This window comes from Onychostoma macrolepis, chromosome 05, assembly GCF_012432095.1.
Source record: "Onychostoma macrolepis isolate SWU-2019 chromosome 05, ASM1243209v1, whole genome shotgun sequence".
NCBI classification, from domain to species: Eukaryota; Metazoa; Chordata; class Actinopteri; order Cypriniformes; family Cyprinidae; genus Onychostoma; species Onychostoma macrolepis.
Genome location: NC_081159.1, coordinates 27673234 through 27694718, shown reverse-complemented (window position 1 = coordinate 27694718; position 21485 = coordinate 27673234). Strand labels below are relative to the sequence as shown.

General features: G+C 36.3%; 2 protein-coding genes across 6 annotated transcripts; both read right to left on the bottom strand.

The window, feature by feature from the left end:
• Nucleotides 1–3847: 3847 nt before the first annotated feature.
• On the bottom strand, nt 3848–15021 carry wu:fi75a02 (uncharacterized). 2 transcript variants are annotated; one of them, XM_058776817.1, is made up of 9 exons: nt 14666–15021; nt 12178–12496; nt 11395–11715; nt 9208–10948; nt 8998–9054; nt 7522–7738; nt 7297–7430; nt 5165–5236; nt 3848–5072 (listed from the first exon to the last, which is right to left on the bottom strand). In XM_058776817.1, the coding sequence occupies exons 2-9, from the start codon at nt 12482–12484 to the stop codon at nt 4802–4804; spliced, it is 3120 nt and encodes a 1039-aa protein (XP_058632800.1). In that variant the 5' UTR covers nt 12485–12496; nt 14666–15021; the 3' UTR covers nt 3848–4801. The 2 variants fall into 2 exon arrangements, with proteins under 2 accessions (XP_058632800.1, XP_058632801.1); XM_058776818.1 differs by lacking the exon at nt 8998–9054.
• Nucleotides 15022–16640: 1619 nt separating this feature from the next.
• On the bottom strand, nt 16641–21233 carry zgc:193711 (uncharacterized protein LOC569781 homolog). 4 transcript variants are annotated; one of them, XM_058776636.1, is made up of 4 exons: nt 20262–21233; nt 17358–17407; nt 17193–17265; nt 16641–17118 (listed from the first exon to the last, which is right to left on the bottom strand). In XM_058776636.1, the coding sequence occupies exons 2-4, from the start codon at nt 17405–17407 to the stop codon at nt 16789–16791; spliced, it is 453 nt and encodes a 150-aa protein (XP_058632619.1). In that variant the 5' UTR covers nt 20262–21233; the 3' UTR covers nt 16641–16788. The 4 variants fall into 4 exon arrangements, with proteins under 4 accessions (XP_058632619.1, XP_058632618.1, XP_058632621.1 ...); XM_058776635.1 differs by having other exon boundaries at nt 16641–17121; nt 20262–21232; XM_058776638.1 differs by having other exon boundaries at nt 17193–17218; nt 20262–21231.
• Between the last annotated feature and the right edge of the window lie 252 nt (nt 21234–21485).

Below are 21485 nucleotides of genomic sequence, written 5' to 3'. Positions count from 1 at the left end.
GGACGATAATAGGTGAGCGCCAGCCAATGAGATTGTCGTTTGCGCATTAGTTCCGCCCACTACCAGAGAAACCGGCAGTTCTTAAAAGCTGAAGAATTCCAAAGGAACTCCTTATTTTGACAGGAAAATACAACAAAGAATATCGTTTACATGTAGCACGTCAATTCTGCATGTTATGAAAGACTAGTCTCGCTCTGTATCTTTCTTTGCGTGTGAGACTAAGCGACGGTGAGTAGTGCGCCGTCACACTAGAGTTTACAGTAACGTTACGTCAAAAACAGCTACACTTTGCATCCATTCAGATGAAATGAAAAAAATAAAATTATAATATTATAATAAATTATAATAACGCCACATTTTATTGTCAGTAACGGTAACGGGGAAACAGTAATTCCTTTGTTTACTCCTTACTGAGAAAAATAAGGGGGTCATCATTTCCACTTTTGGTATGGCAAGATGTCTTAAATCTTTTTTTTTTACATTTAAACTTAGACCACATTATTAGATTACATTTTGACTTTATGAATACATATAAATGACAGCTTAATAATTTTTTTTTTTTTAGCTTTTTTTGTGCAATTATTTCAAGACCACATGTATCATTTATTGTCACTGGTGTTACCATTAGCAATATTAAAAGTTTTTATGAAATATTATTTCTTAAAAAAAAAATTCAGCACATGTAGTGTTACAGAAAAATAATGAAAATGCAAGAAATAAGGAGATTATGTTTTATTTATTTAATGTGACAGACAAAAACAGTACAGTAACACAGCACAGTAACACCAGTGACTTACATTAGACCTGATATACTGATCTTCACTGGTGTTATCCATAAGGAAGGTAACACCAGCAGTGTTGGGGAAAGTTACTTTTAAAAGTAATGCATTACAATATTGCGTTACTCCCTAAAAAAGTAACTAATTATGTTACTTAGTTACTTTTTATGGAAAGTAATGTGTTACGTTACTTTTGCGTTACTTTTTAAATATGAGCAGGGCTTGATTGTTTTTAACACAAGAAGTTCTATTTATAGCAAATGTAAAAGCCCTTTCACACCAAAAAGTGTAATGAATAAACCTCAGGCTGAAGGAAAAGTAAATTCACGTCTGTACAGTAGAACGCAGGAGAAGAAGGTTCAACACTCTTCAGCAATAAAAAAAAAACAATGAAGCACAATTGTTAGTTTATGTAAAGTCATTTTTGCTTATTAGTATGGTTGAACTGGATCATCAAAGGTCAGCAGCAAAGGCACTGGTTAATAAAATGGGATTAGATACATTCATGTTGTTTAACATATTTAATTATTGCAGGTTTGCGTCATATTCTGAGTTTGCATTTCACTGTTTTAATTCATTTTGATGAATACTAAATCAGTTTTTTTGCGAGTGGGATGAATTAATGCAGAATCACATTTAGTCTAGAACTACAGTGACATCGTGTTCACACAGCGCACTGTCAGTCAATAAATGGGAAAAAAGTAAGTTGCGTTACTTTTTTGAAAAAGTAACTCAGATATTTTCTTGTAAAATAAAAAGTAATGCGTTACTTTACTAGTTACTTGAAAAAAGTAATATTACGTAACTCACGTTACTTGTAATGCGTTACCCCCAACACTGAACACCAGTGACACCAGTGATACTCACTAAATTATGTAGTTTAATCCATTTGTATTATAGTTTTTTTGACAATTCCCTAACAATAAATAGGTCATACCAGTGACATCAACTAAAAGCTTCATATGAAATCATGAGATAATTGAGAAAATTTCTCATAACTGAAAAGAAACAGTAGGCCACTGCTTCTTTTCAGTTATGAGAAATTTTCTCAATTACTCATGGTAATTACTCAATTACTCATTTTCTCAAAAAAACACGGGCTTCTTTTCATAGATCTTTAGAAAATAGGAAGGAGGAAGTCGAGTGATGTCATCAGTGTGATTTTTTTATTCCAGAATAAAAGACTTTTGTTAAGCGGTAACACCAGTGACAACTCCAGGGGACCACTATTTTCATTATATATTTTATAATATTTTTTGGGCATTTTGTTGTATTATGAGGGAAAGTGCTTTATTTTCTGAATACTTTCCGTTCCCACTGTATATCATATATTTGATAGTTATGAATAGACTTTTGTAATTTAAATGGTAGAAAATCCTGTTTTTGACCTCAAAATAAAGCACTTTCCCTCTGTACATGGCTGTGGGGACAAGCAGTTTTGTGGTACTTGGAATTCTTTATAATTAATTTAAAAAATAATAATGCCACATTGATGGCTCAGGAAGGTGTAATTGTTCAAATAACATATTGTTTCATTTTAAAATATGTGGCCCTGGACCACAAAACCAGTCTTAAGTGTAAATTTTTCGAAATTGAGATTTATACATCATCTGAAAGCTGAATAAATAAGCTTTCCATTGATGTATAGTTTGTTATGATAGGACAATATTTGGCTGAGATACAACTATTTGAAAATCTGGAATCTGAGGGTGCAAAAAAAAAAAAAATCGCCATTAAAGTTGTCCAAATGAAGTTCTTAGCAATGCATACTACTGATCAAAAATGAAGTTTTGATATATTTACAGTAGTAAATGTACAAAATATCTTCATGGAACATGATCTTTACTTAATATCCTAATGATTTTTGGCATAAAAGAAAAATCTATAATTTTTACCCATACAATGTATTTTTGGCTATTGCTACAAATATACCCCAGCGACTTAAGACTAGTTTTGTGGTCCAGGGTCACATATAAAAAAAATGTGCGTATTTCGATTGTAATATTTCTGTAAAGTCTAGGGACAGAAAAGTGGACGTTTCTGTTTGGAAACATCAACATGGCAGGAAAAAGAAAGAAAACAAAGGAGAAAAAAAGAAGTTTTTTTATATTCATTTCAGTTATTTGACATTTTCATTTTTATTATTCGTCATTAAAAAGATTAATCACTGATTTCAGTAAATCACCCAAGCATGACACTGAATCTTAGTTAACACCATTTTATTCATAAAATATATATAAAATCACATTGACAGCAATCAAGCAAAACGTAGTGTTGGTCTGTTGGTGAGCTCAAAGAGAATCACAACAGCAGCAGTATCTGTAACACTGTAAGTGTGATACGGAAATACAAATGGGAATATTTCCATCGAGAAAAAAAGATCAAAGAGCTGGTTTCACCGCATAACTAAGAATAGCACAGAATAGCCTTTTTTAAATGTGTTCCTGCGAGTACAATTCTAACACTTCAAAGTGATTCAAAGAGACAATACATGTCTATAGGTTGAGTTATAAACACAAAGCTTTAGGTAATAGGTCCAAGGCTACATTATAATTGATTGTAAAAGTTTTCCATTAAACAAAACAAAAAGCAATGAAAAATGACACAACATATCACATCAAAACAAAAAATATTACCTTGGTTTCATCCTCAAAAAATGAGAATAAAGTTGTGGCAGTATATTGCACAATGGAATTAAACTAAAAAAAATGTGTCTTACCTGGCCAGCATATCACTTTATTAGCTGCATATAACACCCAATAAATGCCAGATCAAAAAAGTAGAAAGTGGGTTTCACCAAACACTTCAATTTTCTCAACCAGATATTAAGCCAGCAAAAAAGAAGCATGGATTCACGGCAAACATGTATATCACAGCTCTGTTTCGGATAAGTAAATATAATCCAAAAGTTTGTGATGAATAAAAGCAATTTCACATCTAACAAAAGAAAAGTGGTTTTTCCCTCCCATTTTTCTCAAACACAACCCAACGGCTCATCTATCCCGTGTTCGAGGTCTCAGAATGTTGTCCAGGCTATAAAAATTAAATAACTTAAGGGACTTTTTATAAAATTGAGTTACTGTCATTCTTTACTCACCCTCATCTCATCTCAAACCTGCATGAATTAATTTATTCTGTGGAACACAAAAGAAGATATTTTGAAGTATGTTGCAACTGTTTTTGTCCAAATAATAAGGTTCAGAACAATGCTGGGTTCCGTTTACTTTCATTATATGGATATTTATATCTTTTTGCATTGTGAAGAAGAAAGTCATACAGGTTTGGAATGACATGAAGGGTGAATAAATATCACATCCTAAGAATATAGTGATCAAACAGCACTGTACCTTAAAGGATTTATTTAAAAGAAAAGAAAAACTTAAAATAGTTTTTTGTAGTCTTGTTTTTGGCCACAAATCCCTTAGTATTTTTATTTATAAAGCTGTAAATACATATGGAAAACAAAAATGGAACTGTAATTATCAAATCTAAGCTGCCAATTTCATAGGTCATTAGTAGTCAAGGATGAGCACCTCCTTGTTTCAGAGACCTTGAAGGGCTTAAACCAATGGATCATTAATTATTATTCCCACACTCATTTTTTCATCAGAAAATGACAGATAGGAACGTGTTAGTTAGCAATATGTTACAAATGCAAGAAAAACACATCTAGGTTGCAGCAGTCACATTGTGAGGAATCAGAAAGTGCTCAGGTGAAGGTTTACTATAATGTGCTTATATTATTTGCACGCGCACACACACACACACACACACACACACACACACAGACAGAGCTCAAATGTCTTTTGTGTCAACCTGCTTCACACGCTTTAAGTTTCAACTGTAAATGCTACAAGAAAATGTTTTGTTTTTTTTCTTTTCACTCTATTGCTAGCCTTTCTGTAAACAATGGCGTGTGAAGCGCAAATTCTTTCCTTGATTAGGCAAAGATTAAAACCAAAATTTTTGGTAATTGATCAACTGTTCACAAGAACTAAGAATAGATTTGTGAAAAACAGAGCTTAAACCTCCAGGCCTTGGCGAGAAAAGTAGTCTTCCAGTTCTGTGAGCTTCTCGATCAGCAATACATCAAGGTCAACGTCGTCCTGTCTTCCCCTACGAGCCCTTCCTCGTGGCCCCTTCACACGCAGCGGACCCAGGTTAGTTTTAGCCTTGCGTTTCCGAGGCAGTGTGAAATCTGGGAAGTCTAGAACTCGCTTTCTTTTCTGATGACCGATGCATACCAAAGAGCCGTTCTTCTCTTTTGGTTCTTCAAATATCGTCTCCAGGCTTCTGCGTGAATGAAAAGCAGAAAAAGCTGAATGACTTCCAGAATAACACAAAAGATTAAAAGAAATTAATAAATAAAAGTTGCAACAACAAACCTGTTAGGGGTTGGAGACTTGTAATTCTTGTTGGTATAAATCTCCTCCAAACTGAATTCCTTTTTCTTCAGCCTTATTGGATGCAACACAGAATATTTATAATAATCAATGTTTTAATCAATGTTGTAAGTATCACAATTTTAAGCACTTTTAGTTTAGCCGTTAAGTTTCCTAAAGACCAGTTTTGCATTTTGCTTCTTGTGTTATTTCAATTAACAATTAACGTCCGCACACCTGACGGCAATAAATAGGTGCGTTGGAAACAAAACACCAGCCAGGTCAAAAACTAAAAAACAAAAACAAATCCCGCACACTATCTATGTAAAAGGTATCAAAATATTTATTAACAATGACGTTTCGTTCACACGACCTTCATCAGGAATTCTTTCAAACATCATTCCTAGTTTCAACATTACTTATTCTTCAGACATTCTGCTTTAAACACAAGTATCAGCTTTATACAAAGTGACCAACATTTGCTTTTCAGTCACTAAAATAGGTAATATTCAACAATCTGAAAATGGAGCCTCATTGAGGTCCCCGTATCTCTGGGACTGAAAAATGTAGGGCCTTGAAAATGAAGATTCCAAAAGAAAAGTTTATTAAGAACTAGAATCTAAAATCATATTGCGATATCTTTAATATTTCTTGAGTTATAGGCATGCAAACTTTGGAAAAAGAATAATTATGGCACTCAGATAGGCATATCCAATGCAGTTGCTTTGACAGAAGTAAACAAGATACATCTCTAGTTTCAACTTTATTTGTTCTTCAGACATTCCTCTTTAAAAGAATAGAAGTATCATATTTTTGCAAATTGACCGACATTTGGTTTTTGACCACTGAAAATATGTACATTAACAATTTAATCTGGGAGCCATCTTTAAATTCCAATATCTTTGGAACCGAACCGTATAGGGCCTTAAGAATGAAGATGCCAAAAGGAAAGTTTGTTAAGACCCAATATCTAAAAGGGCATTAAGATATCTTTAATAATTCTTGAGTTACAGGCATGCATATTTTGGAGAAAAAAACTTGAAAAGTGCCGTTTCTCCATTTTTGAATGGTCACCATTGGCACATAATGCAACAAAGATTGCTAAAGTCAACATATTTTACTAACAGATCTACTCATCTCTGTGTAAAAATAATATCGTGATGCTGCCATCTTTCTGAAGTAATTTTTAACCTCCTGTAATTTGGCTCTGAATCTCAGGTGAAAATTGCCATTATCATCATGGCTATCATCACTATACACGTTTATCTATTTTCAGAAAAAATATTAGCAAAATAAAAAATTTGAGCCGGGAAAATTTCTGAAATTTGGTTGATTTGACACGGAATGACCTTGCTGTGATTTAGGTTAAAAATACTCAGTACATATCAAACAATCTGTTTAACGAAGCAATAGTGCCCACGTAATGAAAACGGTTTCTCACACTTGTGGGTTGCGACATTACTGTCAGATCCAGTATAGTCGACACAGCATCGTCTTTCAGTTTAAATCTTTCTGTCATCTAAATCATCGAATTGAGTGTTGTTTGTAAACGAATCCGCTTTAAAACGAAGTGAACAAAGGACCAAGTTCTTACTGATGTGGTCTGAAACTTCATTAAAAATAAAGTTAATTCACTCTTTACTAACGTGGGGATCAGAAGGAAGGCAATGCAAAACTTTTTCCACAACTTGGCACTGCACAGCATCTTGTCTTCTCAGCCATCTTTATCGTTTGGTTTCTGCGTAGACCTACGTTTGCCTCTCATTATATTTACACTGCGTGCATGAAACGGTGGGCGGGGCTAAACAGGCAGTAATGTAGAAGCAGGCGCTGATCTTCCTCTGCGGAGGCGGTGCTTATCCACACTATTACATCATAGAGTTGAACATTCCACAAGCTGTCATTTTGGCAGACTGGCTTCAACATAAGCCTTTTTTAGACTAAAAAAAAAGTTTTGAGTTCTGAAACTCCCAGGATGTTTTTAATAATACAATGACCTCTTATTATGTCAAAAGATCAAGGGAATTTTGGTTCTCAGTTCATAACCCTTTCAAAAATATACAGCAATTACAAGAATTGTAGCAACTGTTAAAATTTACATATACACCAGTTCTAAGACTCAGTTGAATGCTCACCTCTTTGGTTTGGGGAGTCCCATTGGAGTAAGGTTGTTATCTGGTTTGGGAACAGTCTTACGAATACGAATTTGAGAGACCCTTTTGGAACGTTGACCTCCTTGAGCTTCACTATTAGTCTCATAGAGCTCCACCTAAAGAAAGATGAATGTCTAGGCTTGAGGAAACTCAAATTCTTCCAAAACTATTATTTCAAATGCTAAAAGAGATGAAATACTGTAATACCTGGTTCATTTCTGTAGATGTGCCCCTATTATGCAAACCAGGGTATTTGACATTTGCACTGGCGATAGCAAAAGATTTCCCCACAGATTCAGTGGGGGATCCATCCAATCGCACCGATTTGGGGCTGATACTGTGTCGAGAGGGGTGATCTAGGCTCCTTTCTGGTGTGAGGCGATGTTTTGACACATGACACACTGATAGGGATGAGGTGGCTTTCCTATACACAGTGAAACCAGCAAGCATTTTAGAGAACACCAGGTTATTGCTAATATAACATCAGTCAACATCTACAGTACACGATTAAATGATCAGCTTAGAAGTGTAGATATCTATGAATTGTAAAATTGGATTGCCTTCATGCTTCAAACCTGACAACAATCACAAATCAGAATGTCTAAAAAGAAAGATTTTATTGTTACACTCATATTTTATTATGTAGGTCGCTTTGAGGTGAAGTGAGTAATTTCTGCACCACTAGCAGCATCAAACTGAATAGAAAAAAATAGATTTTTTGTTTACGATTTACGATGCAATGCCGCAACATGAATAATGTATTTTCCATGTTAATAAAAGTTTTTGGTGTAACCAGACTTGTCAGCGATACACAACGAGCGACAGGGAATTCTATTTTTGGAACGGTTTCTATCATGAGTGACATCTCAGGTATTGACTATGTTTTGTATAAAAATGGTTTTATTTGACTACGACAGCCCAAATTAAAGAGACAATGAATAATTTACCTCAGACCTTGGAAAGGAAATAATAAAGGAAAATAACAAAATAAACATCTATTTCATTGGAAGGGTTAGAGTTCCAGAGAGCCCGCCCACATGCTCTTCTAATTGGTTGTGATTGATTTGCATATCTTGTATGTCGCAACTGGTGTGGACAGACAAGCTGTAACTAGAAATCTTATCGCACTTGGTCAAAGATGTTCTGGGTGGTTTCCAGGGTGTTGTGGGTGGTTTTTTATTGGCCCACCCCAAAACAATCCACATTCAGGTCTCTATGATATCTTGGCTTGGTCACTTCTTCGTTTAAAAAAAAAAATATATATATATATAAATAAATAAATAAATAAATAAATATATATATATATCTGAAAATCGTACACTCAGTCACTTAGAAAAGTAATAGCACAGTTCAAACACACCAAGCCACACAAGCATGTCATTCATGTATGCAGCAAAAACGCAAAGTTTGATATCTGTAAGTGTAGTTGAAGTAATAATAATAATGATGCTTGCATTCCAAACACATGAAACCCATAGATGCCAGAAAATGAGTTTCAAAAAGACAAGTCACTGTAGATTTCCATAGGTTTGGAAAGCTTTTCAGCCATTCGATTTTGTGTTGCTAGTTGAGCTAAAATTATGCACTTCACCTTCAACCTGAAATGGTTAGCAAAGGCTGATTAAACTTATTTTCATTGAATAGATTGGCTAAAATGCGAAAGATGCAGGGGGATATGCCCACCGTGCTGAAGCTCTTTTCCTGCTGGGTGTAGCTTCTTGACTGGATCGGCGTATATAGCTATCAATGAAAAGATATAGATCAAAATGGGTTGAATTGTAAGTGCAAGCAGCATGCAGGTAAAAACTGACATTCACCACTGATTATGTAAACCAATTTCCTTGCAATCAAAACATGCAAAACAAAGTTTTAACTTCAACAGTTTTAACTCACTGGTGATCGTTGTCTACGCCTGGTGGGGCTGTGAAGTCAACCAGAGGTCGAAAAGGATGACACTTGCGCCTCCCCAAAATCCGACTCACAACCGTATGGATACCAGGACGTGACAACTGCATAAAAGGAAAGTTGATCCGCCTGTGTCGAAACCACATTCTGAAGGAAGCTGGAGAAGATAAAGCCAGGACGGTACTAACACCTGCCCCAGAGAAGCTCCCTTTGCTAAAAGTAGACAAAGGCGGACTGATGGGGCGAAGAAGTTGAGATAAGCTAGGACAACTTGCAGAGTCTTTATCCAGGTGGATAGGTAAAGCATCTGAAGGACAAGCTAGTGTACCAGTCAATCGAGGAGAGACAGGAAGTATCAAGTCCTCAAGAATTGGCTGCCAGTGTTTGGATATCCCTCCTGCACGCTCAAAGAAGGAAAAAGAAAGGGTTTCTCCAACTTTAAGAGCGGGAAATCCAGGAAGGTGATGTTTCTTTCCACTACAGTGTTTGAGTTTGGATCCAGTTCTGCTGCAACCAGTCCATCTGTCCAAGTCGGCCGAGGAACAGCTTCTGGATACCAAGCGATAGGCGGTATCTGAGAGCTGATTCAACAGTTTGGTAGTATCGCTTTCTAAAAATGGTTTGGAGGACCTATTTCTTGGGGCCAAGAGATGGGAACTGGAGTGTGTTTGATAAAATGTCAAAAGCGAACCTAGTGATTTTTGGTCACCTACACCTTTTACCAGTTGGTTTGGCAAAGCAATTTCACAGTATGGCAGGATTGATGACCCTTGAAAAGGGCTATCCTTTGAGTGTGATATATTTGAGAGCTGACAATCAACGCTTTGTCCCTTATTAACCATCTTTGTGCTCTCGTCAGAATCTCCAGCATTTGTCCCTGTCAATTCATCTACATCCCTTGACGTATGGACGTGATCCAAGACTGAAGTACTATTACTCAATGAGGTAGTAGTAGAGTGAAAAAGACCATTCATTTTAATCTTGTCCAAGATTGTTTCTTCTTTCTTATTAGAAGTCGGAAAGAGAACTGAACAACCCTTTGATTTATCAGGGTTGGGTTGTGCTCCTAGCAGCTTAGTGGAGAAAGGGAAGGTAATTTGACTAAAGGACTGCTGCTGGATTTTTTCAGACTCGTCAGAGGGCTTTGAGTTCACTGCTTTTGCAAATGAACAAAGATTAAATGTATTAGTGTTTGACTTTAAGCCACTAGGAGCTGAAGATCTGAGAAACTGAACGGAAGGCACCAGAGGGTTTTCAGGAACATGTAAACACTGATTATTCAAGGTGTCTTCTCCTTCCTGACCAGTTTTATTATTCCCCACACTATCAGAGGATAGTACTTCTTGATTACAAGGAAGTCCCCGACTGCCATTGTCATCTGAGCTGCTAAGCACAGAATCGACTAATAAGTTTAACGCGACTCGGTCCTTCTCAGCTTCCAGTTCCATCTCCAGGTCTTCAAAATCTGAAATGGGCGAGTAGTTACTCTGCAAACAATTGTCTTTTTGTCCTGAACAGCATGTTCTTAGAATTCCACATGATGAACTGGTGCTGCTACAATTTCCACTTAGATCTTGACAGCTTAGGTCCTCAGACTTATGATCAGGAATTTGGCTTGGCTGGAAAGGAGTTGACATTGCCCAAGAACACACAGAGTCCTTCCTAGATTCTAGAGAGGAGATATTTGAAATGATTCCTTTGTAGTCTTTTGGCACTTCTGCATGCACTCCTGCAAGCACAAAAAAAATCAAATCAAATCAAAGTTAATCTGTCTCTTTGCTGTACTCCTAAAAGTTGACTAAATTATCTTTTAGTAAACACCTGGAAGAATTTCTCTTCCAAATATACTACTGACTTGATGTTGAATCCAATTTTTTGCCCAATAAATTGCTCTCCAGAACGAGAACGCCCTGTCCTCCTAATACCACCTAACTATAAAAAGCAATAGCAAATCATGGTTTGTGGCTTTAATATAAACTAAATGATGTTAGCCATTAAAAGGACAAGTTTTTTTTTTTTTTTTCCCACTGCAACTTCATGTTACATTGGGAAATATAGGAAAGAATACTTCGCTCAACACATCATCACAGCATTTGGAATGATATGTAATTAGCTTCAAATTACTTTATAATTAATTTACATGAATAGGTTTATTATGCCAACATGAACATTTACCACGACTGCAAGCTGATGAAACACTTAGAGTATTTGGACAGCCAAAGGACAAGTCTCTTCCCAGCTGGCCAACTTTACTGTGCAGCTGAGCTAAACTGCGAGTATGTGCACTGCTCTGTGAACACAGCTGGTCCATCCTCCTCTCCACTGCCTCAAGATGCTGGGTCAGAGATCCAAAGGTATCAGTCAGCAGACGCTTCATCTCAGTTTGATGGGACACAAGAAATCTTTCCAGAACTCCAAGCTGCTCTCCTGATGGTCCAGCTGGAGGAGATGTATTGAAGGTGGCAGGTGTCCATCGTTGATCTCTAAACTTGGCCTCTGCAAAGGAGATGTTGATCAAACATAACTTGACTAGACACCAAAAGATTGTTTTGATTCCATTTGGAACCAATTTCTTTAAAGAATTAAGGTAAAAAGATGAAATATTACCGCTTTTACAATATTTTAATCAAATAAATGGAGCATTTTGAGAAAACATTTAAAAATCTTATTGACCTAAAAGATTTGAACCGTAGTGTAGGTATATATTTATTATTCTAATGTTTTTATTTGGCGTTTAAAATAAAACACCCACCAAGAGGTGATTTATGATACTGTGACACATAGCATAATAAAGAAATTAACTGTTGCACATTAGATTACTTTTAATTTTTATAGAATTAAAAAACAAAATAATAATGAACATAGGTGTTTCTCAGGTAGCAAGGGGAAATATGATTTGCTTTATTGAAACCAAACTTAGGGTGAACACTGCAGATTTGACCACATATTCAACATTACCTTGCTGATTACACATGTGTATGCGAGTCGAACTAGAATTAACTCTGAAGTTACTACTTTTTGGATCAAACGTCATCTGTCTCGGAGCTCCTTCATTTTCCAGACGAACTTCCTTCAACAAGCCCTTCTCAAAGTCTGAGGGTTGTGTTTTTTCACCAGATTCAGTTTCCTCCCTGCTGGTTTCTCTGCATCCTATGGCCAGCTGTTCCTGATACAGTGGAGAAAGAGCAGCACGATGGCATGGACCAGCCGCAGACGCAGGCACCTGCTCTGTACCTTTCTGCTCAGCCGGAGGATTGGACAACATCTTTTAAAGGGACTGATGGGAGAGAATATATCAGATCAGCAACCGATTAAGTCACAAGTCATAACATGAATTACACATGGTAAATTTAATATTACTTGTGTCCATTCTTTGGTATATTGTATATATTGTACCCTGCTATTTACAAAATGTAAGGTCTCAGATAGTAATATCATGGTACTGAATGATTAATATATTTATACACCATGTATTTACATGATACTCTCAATACAAGAGGTGGTAATACCATTACTTTGATACGTAACATGGTACTGAATTATTAAAATTAATATACCTTGGTATTTACATACAATTCCAAGGAACTTCAAACTATACCAAAATTGTACTGAACTGTCTATACGTGCACATACAGGTGCATCTCAATAAATTAGAATGTCATGGAAAAGTTCATTTATTTCAGTAATTCAACTCAAATTGTGAAACTCGTATTAAATAAATTCAATGCACACAGACTGAAGTAGTTTAAGTCTTTGGTTCTTTTAATTGTGATGATTTTAGCTCACATTTAACTAAAACCCACCAATTCTCAACAAATTAGAATATGGTGACATGCCAATCAGCTAATCAAGTCAAACACCTGCAAAGGTTTCCTGAGCCTTCAAAATGGTCTCTCAGTTTGGTTCACTAGGCTACACAATCATGAGGAAGACTGCTGATCTGACAGTTGTCCAGAAGACAATCATTGACACCCTTCACAAGGAGGGTAAGCCACAAACATTCATTGCCAAAGAAGCTGGCTGTTCACAGAGTGCTGTATCCAAGCATGTTAACAGAAAGTTGAGTGGAAGGAAAAAGTGTGGAAGAAAAAGATGCACAACCAACCGAGAGAACCGCAGCTTTATGAGGATTGTCAAGCAAAATCGATTCAAAAATTTGAGTGAACTTCACAAGGAATGAACTGAGGCTGGGGTCAAGGCATCAAGAGCCACCACACACAGACGTATCAAGGAATTTGGCTACAGTTGTCGTATTCCTCTTGTTAAGTCACTCCTGAACCACAGACAACATCAGAGGCATCTTATCTGGGCTAAGGAGAAGAAGAACTGGACTGTTGCTCAGTGGTCCAAAGTCTCTTTTCAGATGAGAGCAAGTTTTGGATTTCATTTGGAAACCAAGGTCCTAGAGTCTGGAGGAAGGGTGGAGAAGCTCATAGCCCAAGTTGCTTGAAGTCCAGTGTTAAGTTTCCACAGTCTGTGATGATTTGGGGTGCAGTGTCATCTGCTGGTGTTGGTGCATTGTGTTGTTTGAAAACCAAAGTCACTGCACCCGTTTACCAAGAAATTTTGGAGCACTTCATGCTTCCTTCCTTCACCTGCCCACACTGCCAAAAGCACCAAAAGTTGGTTAAATGACCACCAAACTCACCAGACCTGAACGTATTGTCAAGAGGAAAATGAGAAACAAGAGACCAAAAAATGCAGATGAGCTGAAGGCCACTGTCAAAGAAACCTGGGCTTCCATACCACCTCAGCAGTGCCACAAACTGATCACCTCCATGCCACGCCGAATTGAGGCAGTAATTAAAGCAAAAGGAGCCCCTACCAAGTATTGAGTACATATACAGAACATGAACATACTTTCCAGAAGGCCAACAACTCACTAAAAATGTTTTTTTATTGGTCTTATGAAGTATTCTAATTTGTTGAGATAGTGAATTGGTGGGTTTTTGTTAAATGTGAGCCAAAATCATCACAATTAAAAGAACCAAAGACTTAAACTACTTCAGTCTGTGTGCATTGAATTTATTTAATACACGAGTTTCACAATTTGAGTTGAACTACAGAAATAAATGAACTTTTCCACGACATTCTAATTTATTGAGATGCACCTGTACATTTCAATTTATTTACATAAATCGCGTTATATTAAAACACCAGCTAGAATAATGTGTCCAGAATCACATGAATGAATGAAAACAAACAGGTCTCGTCGGAAATATCCTCCTCACACTAATCAGAAACATATTACTAGACCACCTTTGGTATATAATCCATCAAAGAAAATATTCTTGCTTCAAAACATTTTTTTTTTTTTTTTTATGTATAGGTCTTATGCATAATGATGTCAATGAACAGGCTCCTCGCGCATGCCAGACTTTCGAAGGCCCTCGAAACGAAAACAAATAAATCAAGAGCAAGTCAGACATGTTTCAAAAAGCAGTACCTATATCGCGTTCCCGTTTACAACTGTCAGTCCCAGCTAAAGGACGTCTCCGGCGTTGAGGGTGTGATGTTATATCACTAATACTCGCCGATCCATCCTCATGATGCACAGGTCGGATGTGATTTCTTTAAGCCAGTAAAAGTCATTTCCGGCGAGCCGTCAGACCCACACTCAGACTGATGGAGAGATTTCCAGTGCAAACTGACTGCACACTAACCTAGCGTACGGCAGCTGTGTAATTAACTATATCATAAAACTAACACACAGCGCTAACAAATTCCCCAAGCGTCATAATATTTGCTATTGACGTTCAGTGACGACTTCCGTCATGCGTGCTGCTGTAACGCGTGCTGCCATTGGGTGCTGCAGGAACTCAGGCGCGTTTCTATGGGACTGTTTTAATTGAAACACATTAAACATTAACGCTTGTCATTGGTCAGCTGTCAAAAAGGCGCTTGACGTAGGACGTTTTTTCAGAAAAATTGAACTCTTTTTCAACTTGAAAAGACGCTCTGAGCTGCAGAAAAAGGTGGCGTCTTAAAAAGCGCTCGGGACATTTTTAAAAACACAGTTTACTTCCATAGGATTATAATGTAAAACAGACGCCGGCAGCTTAAAAAAAGACGCCAAGTGTGAACATAACCTTTACTTTGAATTTGAAAAAGATATTTTATTACGCCGATTCTTCTGTGTACCATTTAGATTGTTACTTACAGTGGTATATTAGTCAGAATAATTACTAAAATATTTGTCATTAAAAATATAACTTCACAATTTAATTAAATTATTGACTCCTAAAAGAAGTTTAATTTTAAAAGAACACAATAAAAATCACAGCAGGTTGATTATGTTAATCATTTATAGTTTTTTTTCATAGATTATTATAGATAACGTATAATGATGATGAGCTAATGATGACACTTTGATAAATTTAGCTTGCTAATCATTGTTTATTAGTAGTCAAGACAGAGTGAGTGAAGAGTATGGCTTTTTGCAGTCAAAAAGTAACCATTTTCCTCACACATTGTTACATTAATAAAACCAGTGTTATGATATTATGACCAGCAGAGGGCATGCATTCCTATTTAATGAGACAGTCCGTTTCACATGCCTTTCAAAGCCCATTCTTCTAATCTTCTTCTTCAAGGCAAAATTGAGTAGGTCAGTTTGTGGTCCTGTAGGATAACTAGCTACAGAACATTTAATCAATATTTTCTATTATAGAATAGTTGTTTTGGTTTTATTAGTGTAGTAAGGTCTGTGGTAGGCCTAAACATTACTTGAAGATACTTCTTTTTCGTGTTGTTGTGTAATCTTACTGTATCCTAACCGACCATAAGAAATAACAGAGGCAAACTATGAAGCTAATCATGATCTTCTTTTAGAGTCTCAGTCTGAGCAGCTCTGTATGCCATTTGAGTGAGTGAAAGGGTGTTCTTTTTTAGACACAGCAATAAAGCCCTATTATGTTATAGCCTTATTTAAGGGCATCTTCATATTCTAGAATATATATAATCAATTATGTAATGTGTAAAAAGAACTTGAATATCATTCATAAGCATGATCCAGTTAGCCACTGCTGGTAAACACCGTAATGATGTGATTTAGAACAAAATAACCACTGGAACTTCGCCGGAGGTTGGACTTCCAACTTGGAAATAGGAACACACTGATAAACCCTGTCATTATATAATTTCCAAGACGGCAACAGGTTACTGAAACTGTGTTGGCGAGACATGGCACCAACTACTTTTGTTTTCACTTGACTAGAGGAATTTCAGAGAGCTTTGTACAAGACACAGTTTCAACCCCTTCTAGTCAGAATAAACCACAAAGTGAACCTGACATTAGCTGGCTGCACAAGACTACTACGATTACTATAAATGTACTTTTAATTAATAAACCAATTGGCTGCAAATGTATTATGAGTGTTAGAAATACATTTTGATTTGCAGAAATGATATCATAGGCTATATATTTTAAACAAACAACCTCTTTATGGCACTTGCTTTTTATGCAACGTGACGAGTACAAATTGCACATTAAATGCCTTGTTCAAAGGCACAATAGTAATACAGCAGGATAGAATATACAAAAATAAACAGAAATGTGTTTTTGTTTGTTCATGCCATAACTGCTCGCTTTGAGTGGACATTCTTCCTGTGGGAAAAGCTCATGTTTGGTCTCAGTAGTTCTCCAGGTGGGATTAATAAATCTGCAGGTTCAGCTGGCGTCTGAGTATTCACAGTAGTTTTAAAGTCTATGGTTGCATACTCTGTGTTGTCGTAGTTTGAAGTCTGTTTCAGTTTTCCTCTGCTGGTCGCATTTTCAGACTGTAGGACTTGAATCTCTGCGTAGTGTAAATCATTCTCATTCTGCTTCCGTTTTTTATTCACCTGGGCATACTGTGGTTCAGCTGACACAAGGTCATACATGTGAGCATCAACACGGGCCTGCTGTGGAAAAAAGTTGTTGTCACAAAAACATTTGTATAATTGTATAATATATACCAGATAAACCAACACACCTGATGGGAAGGAACCACAGGTGGACCTGTTGTAAAGATGTACGTTGTTGAATAGCAATCAACATTACAACAACTGGATAAGCAAGTAATAAACATTTTGATAATCAGAGTATACTTTTAATTTATTATCTCATAAATGGAGCTTTTGTTTTGCTGTTTTGTTACCTTTTCTTTTTGTCTGTTTTTGTGAAAGTTTTCTTGAATGTATTCTCCATCTAAGAAAAAAAAAAAAAACAATTCAAATAAAAGTTGATTTATTTGTTCTGTAGTGTAGTTCCCTAAATGAAGTTGATCATTGATAGACTTTTCCTTTATGCTGAATGTGCATTTGTAGCGCACTTCAAATCTTACATTTACATTTAGTCATTTAGCAGACACTTTTATCCAAAGCGACTTACAAATTAGGACAATGGAAGCAATCAAAATCAACAAAAGAGCAATGATATGCAAGTGCTATAACAAGTTTAAGTTAGCTTAACGCAGTACACGTATGCGTTTTAAAATTTATATATATATATATATATATATATATATATATATATATATATATATATATATATATATATATATATATATATATATATATATAAATAAAAACAAAACCGATAGAAAAAATAGAGCAAGTATAGTGTTAGAGGCCTTTTTGCTTTTGTTAATTGTATAATAAATAAAAAGAAAACAAATAGATAGAATACAAAAAGATTAGAAAAGCTAGTGTTAGTAGTTTTTTAAGAATAGAATTAGAATAGAGAGTGCTAGAGTTAGAGGGTCAAATAAATATGGAAGGGATGTGTTTTTAGCCGATTCTTGAAGATGGCTAAGGACTCAGCTGCTGGGATTGAGTTGGGCAGGTCATTCCACCAGGAGGGAACATTTAATTTAAAAATCCGTGAAAGTGATTTTGTGCCTCATTGGGATGATACAATAAAGCGACGTTCACTTGCAGAAACTAAGCTTCTAGAGGGCATATAAATCTGAAGTAATGAATTTAGGTAAAGGGGTGAAGAGCCACTGGTGGTTTTGTAGGCAAACATTAATGCCTTGAATTTTATGTGATTTTACAAAATTGATAAACAGAGGTGTGAGGTTGGCTCATTAAAAATTAATCTTACTGCCGCGTTCTGGATTAATTTTAAAGATTTGATAGAACTGACTGGAAGACCTGCCAAGAGAGCACTGCAATAGTCCGGCCTGGACAGAACAAGAGCTTGAACAAGGAGTTATGAACCATGTTCCGAAAGAAAGGGCCTGATCTTCTTGATGTTGAATAAAGCAAATCTGCAGGACCGGGCAGTTTTAGCAATGTGGTCTGAGAAAGCCAGCTGATCATCAATCATAACTCCAAGGTTTCTGGCTGTTTTTGAAGGAGTTATGGTTGATGTGCCTAACTGGATGGTGAAATTGTGATGAAACGATGGATTTGATGGAACCACAAGCAGTTATGTCTTGGCAAGGTTGAGTTGGAGGTGATGGTCCTTCATCCAGCAAGAAATGTCTGTTAGACAAGCTGAGATGCAAGCAGCTATCATCGGACCATCAGGATGGAATGAGAGGCAGAGTTGAGAGTCAGCATAGCAGTGATATGAAAAGCCATGTTTCTGAATGACAGAACCTAGTGATGCCATGTAGACAGAGAAGAGAAATGGTCCAAAACTGAGCCCTGAGGCACCCCAGTAGTTAGATGTTGCGACATGGATACCTCACCTCTCCAAGATACCTTGAAGGACCTATCTGAGAGGTAAGACTCAAACCACTGGAGTGCGGTTCCTGAAATGCCCTTTGCCAATAGGGTTAACAGGAGGATCTGGTGGTTAACCATGTCAAAAGCAGCGGATATTTCCAGCAAGATAAGTATTGAAGATTTGGAATCCGCTCTTGCAAGTCTTAGGGCTTCAACAACTGAGAGCAAGGCAGTCTCGGTTGAATGTCCACTTCTGAAACCAGACTGGTTGCTGTCGAGGATGTTGTTCTGTATGAGAAAATCTTAAATCTTCAAATTATATTTTCTTAAAATCAAATCTTAAAAGTATATTTTTTTATTTCAAATATTAATTAAATAAAAGGCCACTTGAATGTTCTTAAAGAGAGTACCCCTTCATTACAATGTTCTTAATAACCTAAGTACACTTTTTAAGTTTTACTTTAAAGTAGGCTATTTTAAATGATTATTTTTTTAATAATCTTATCATGCTTTATTTTGATTTGACTAACATGCTAAAGCACAAAATACTTGATTATAAATTTAACTGTAGTGTATTATTTGATTTTTACATTTGAAGTTATTTCATTTCAAATGTGTAATTACACATACTGTATTTAAATGCATGACATACAAGTTTCAAACAGAAATTACATTTTTAGTATACATTTTATTTACCATAAACAGTCTTTAACAATATTTCAAAGACAATAGATGTAATTCTGAAATTACATATAAAGATGCACTTAAGTCCTACTTAAGTGGGTCAAAAAACATTTTTAAGATAGCATTTTAATATGAACCTAATCTACAATAGATTTTCAATTAACATGATATACATGAAATTAAGTGTATGGGAAAAAAATACACTCAGTATGCACTTAAGTACATTCTTTCAAAGTAATAAGCACTCTTATTAAAAGTAAAGTGTACTTTTTTTTACAAGGGTTAAGAGGAAGAATATTTAGCTTCCTACTTCTTTGTCCTGTTAACTGCTAAACAATACATTTTCCTCTTTTCTGAACAATGCAACACCTTATGAACACCTTCTTGTATCTGGTTTGGCTTTTCCAGCCTTAAACAAATTCAACAGCATTTGTTACGCATTCAAACTATCAAATGTGAACAGACACAGAGGATCAATGTTTCTTAAAGAATTGCCTACTTAAAGTTCAGATTTGTGTTAAATAGTGAACAGAACATTTAGCAACACAAATTAATCTAGTTTAAGGAAATTTCCTTCCCATCAAGATCCTACTGCTATAAAACAAGCACATGTCATAGGACCCTGTTGCATTTGAGTAAATAAATACTGTAAACCATGCCCAGTATGTTTAACAATTTAAACATGCAAATGTTTGGCTACTCACTCATTTATTGTTTTGGTTAAACTGCTCCCCATGGCAGAGATCGTCTTCAGTGCACAGTTAGCCTGTAGAGTTGATCAGTTGCTCATTTTCCATTTCCTTGTTCCTCTGTAACTGGAGTCCTGCAGGTGTAGCTCTTGAAGAAAGCTACCTTTGTACCTCAAACTACAACGCCCCTATCGTTGAGGCTGACCTTAAGGTCATGAATGTTTGACAATACCTTTAATGTTGTATATCTTTGTAGTCATTCATTCACGAACAGAATGATAGTGATTAGGTAACATTTCCCTGCAGAGAACTCTTGGTTTAAGCACTGTACTTATCCTACTGTAATGGTAGGTTTAGGGTTGGGGTAGGTGTACACGTTAATAAAGCCTGACACCACATTAATATCATGCTGGAAGCTAAATCTGATATTTTTCGCTGTCAAATTATGCTACCATCTGTTTTAATGGGAGGTAGCAAAATCTGACAGAGTAGCACAAATCCTCAGAACACCGGTACACACCAAGCCGACGGTCGACGGTCGGCAGTCGGGGAGCGTCCTTCGGGCTGGTTTGTTTGATGTTTGGTAGTTTGGCGTCAGGCCGTCGGTGAGAGAGAGAGCTCTGAATGGATGTTCAGTTTAGCGAAGGAGTCCGTGTAGGACAATTAAAGCGAAAGTGATGAAAACGGGCAAGTAGCCTAAATGAAGGCGGCACAAACTAAAGGCTGTTTTTTGATGTGACATGATCTTGTCCAAGCATTCCAATATGCGAATGTTTTCATAACAACATAAGCTGCTTAAAATAATTAAAGTTATCAACGTTACTGATATTCAAAATGGTAAGCAAGCCCTGCTTCGTTTACGTTTCGTAGGCTGTTCCTTCCTTTTTATCTCGTATATCTTTGTTTCGGTTTCTCCGTTTGAACAACGAATATTTACTATTATAGCTGCTGATATACGCACTACCGGCACATCCGGGAACGTAACTGTCAATTTCGTCACCGCCCCTTTTTGGGGGAAAACAAACTAGACTTCCCATAGACTTCAATACAAAATAGCGGCAAAAAGCAACGTCCATACACAGCCGACAGACGTGAATAACTTAAGTAATCACTAGGATTAATCATGTCAAGTAATTATATGTCCACCCTGCCTGCCATAGAGCGTGAAAGATACATCCATAAACTTAATTTGGTCAATTTAAAAACTCATTATCCCAGCGTCAAATTGGTGTAACAACC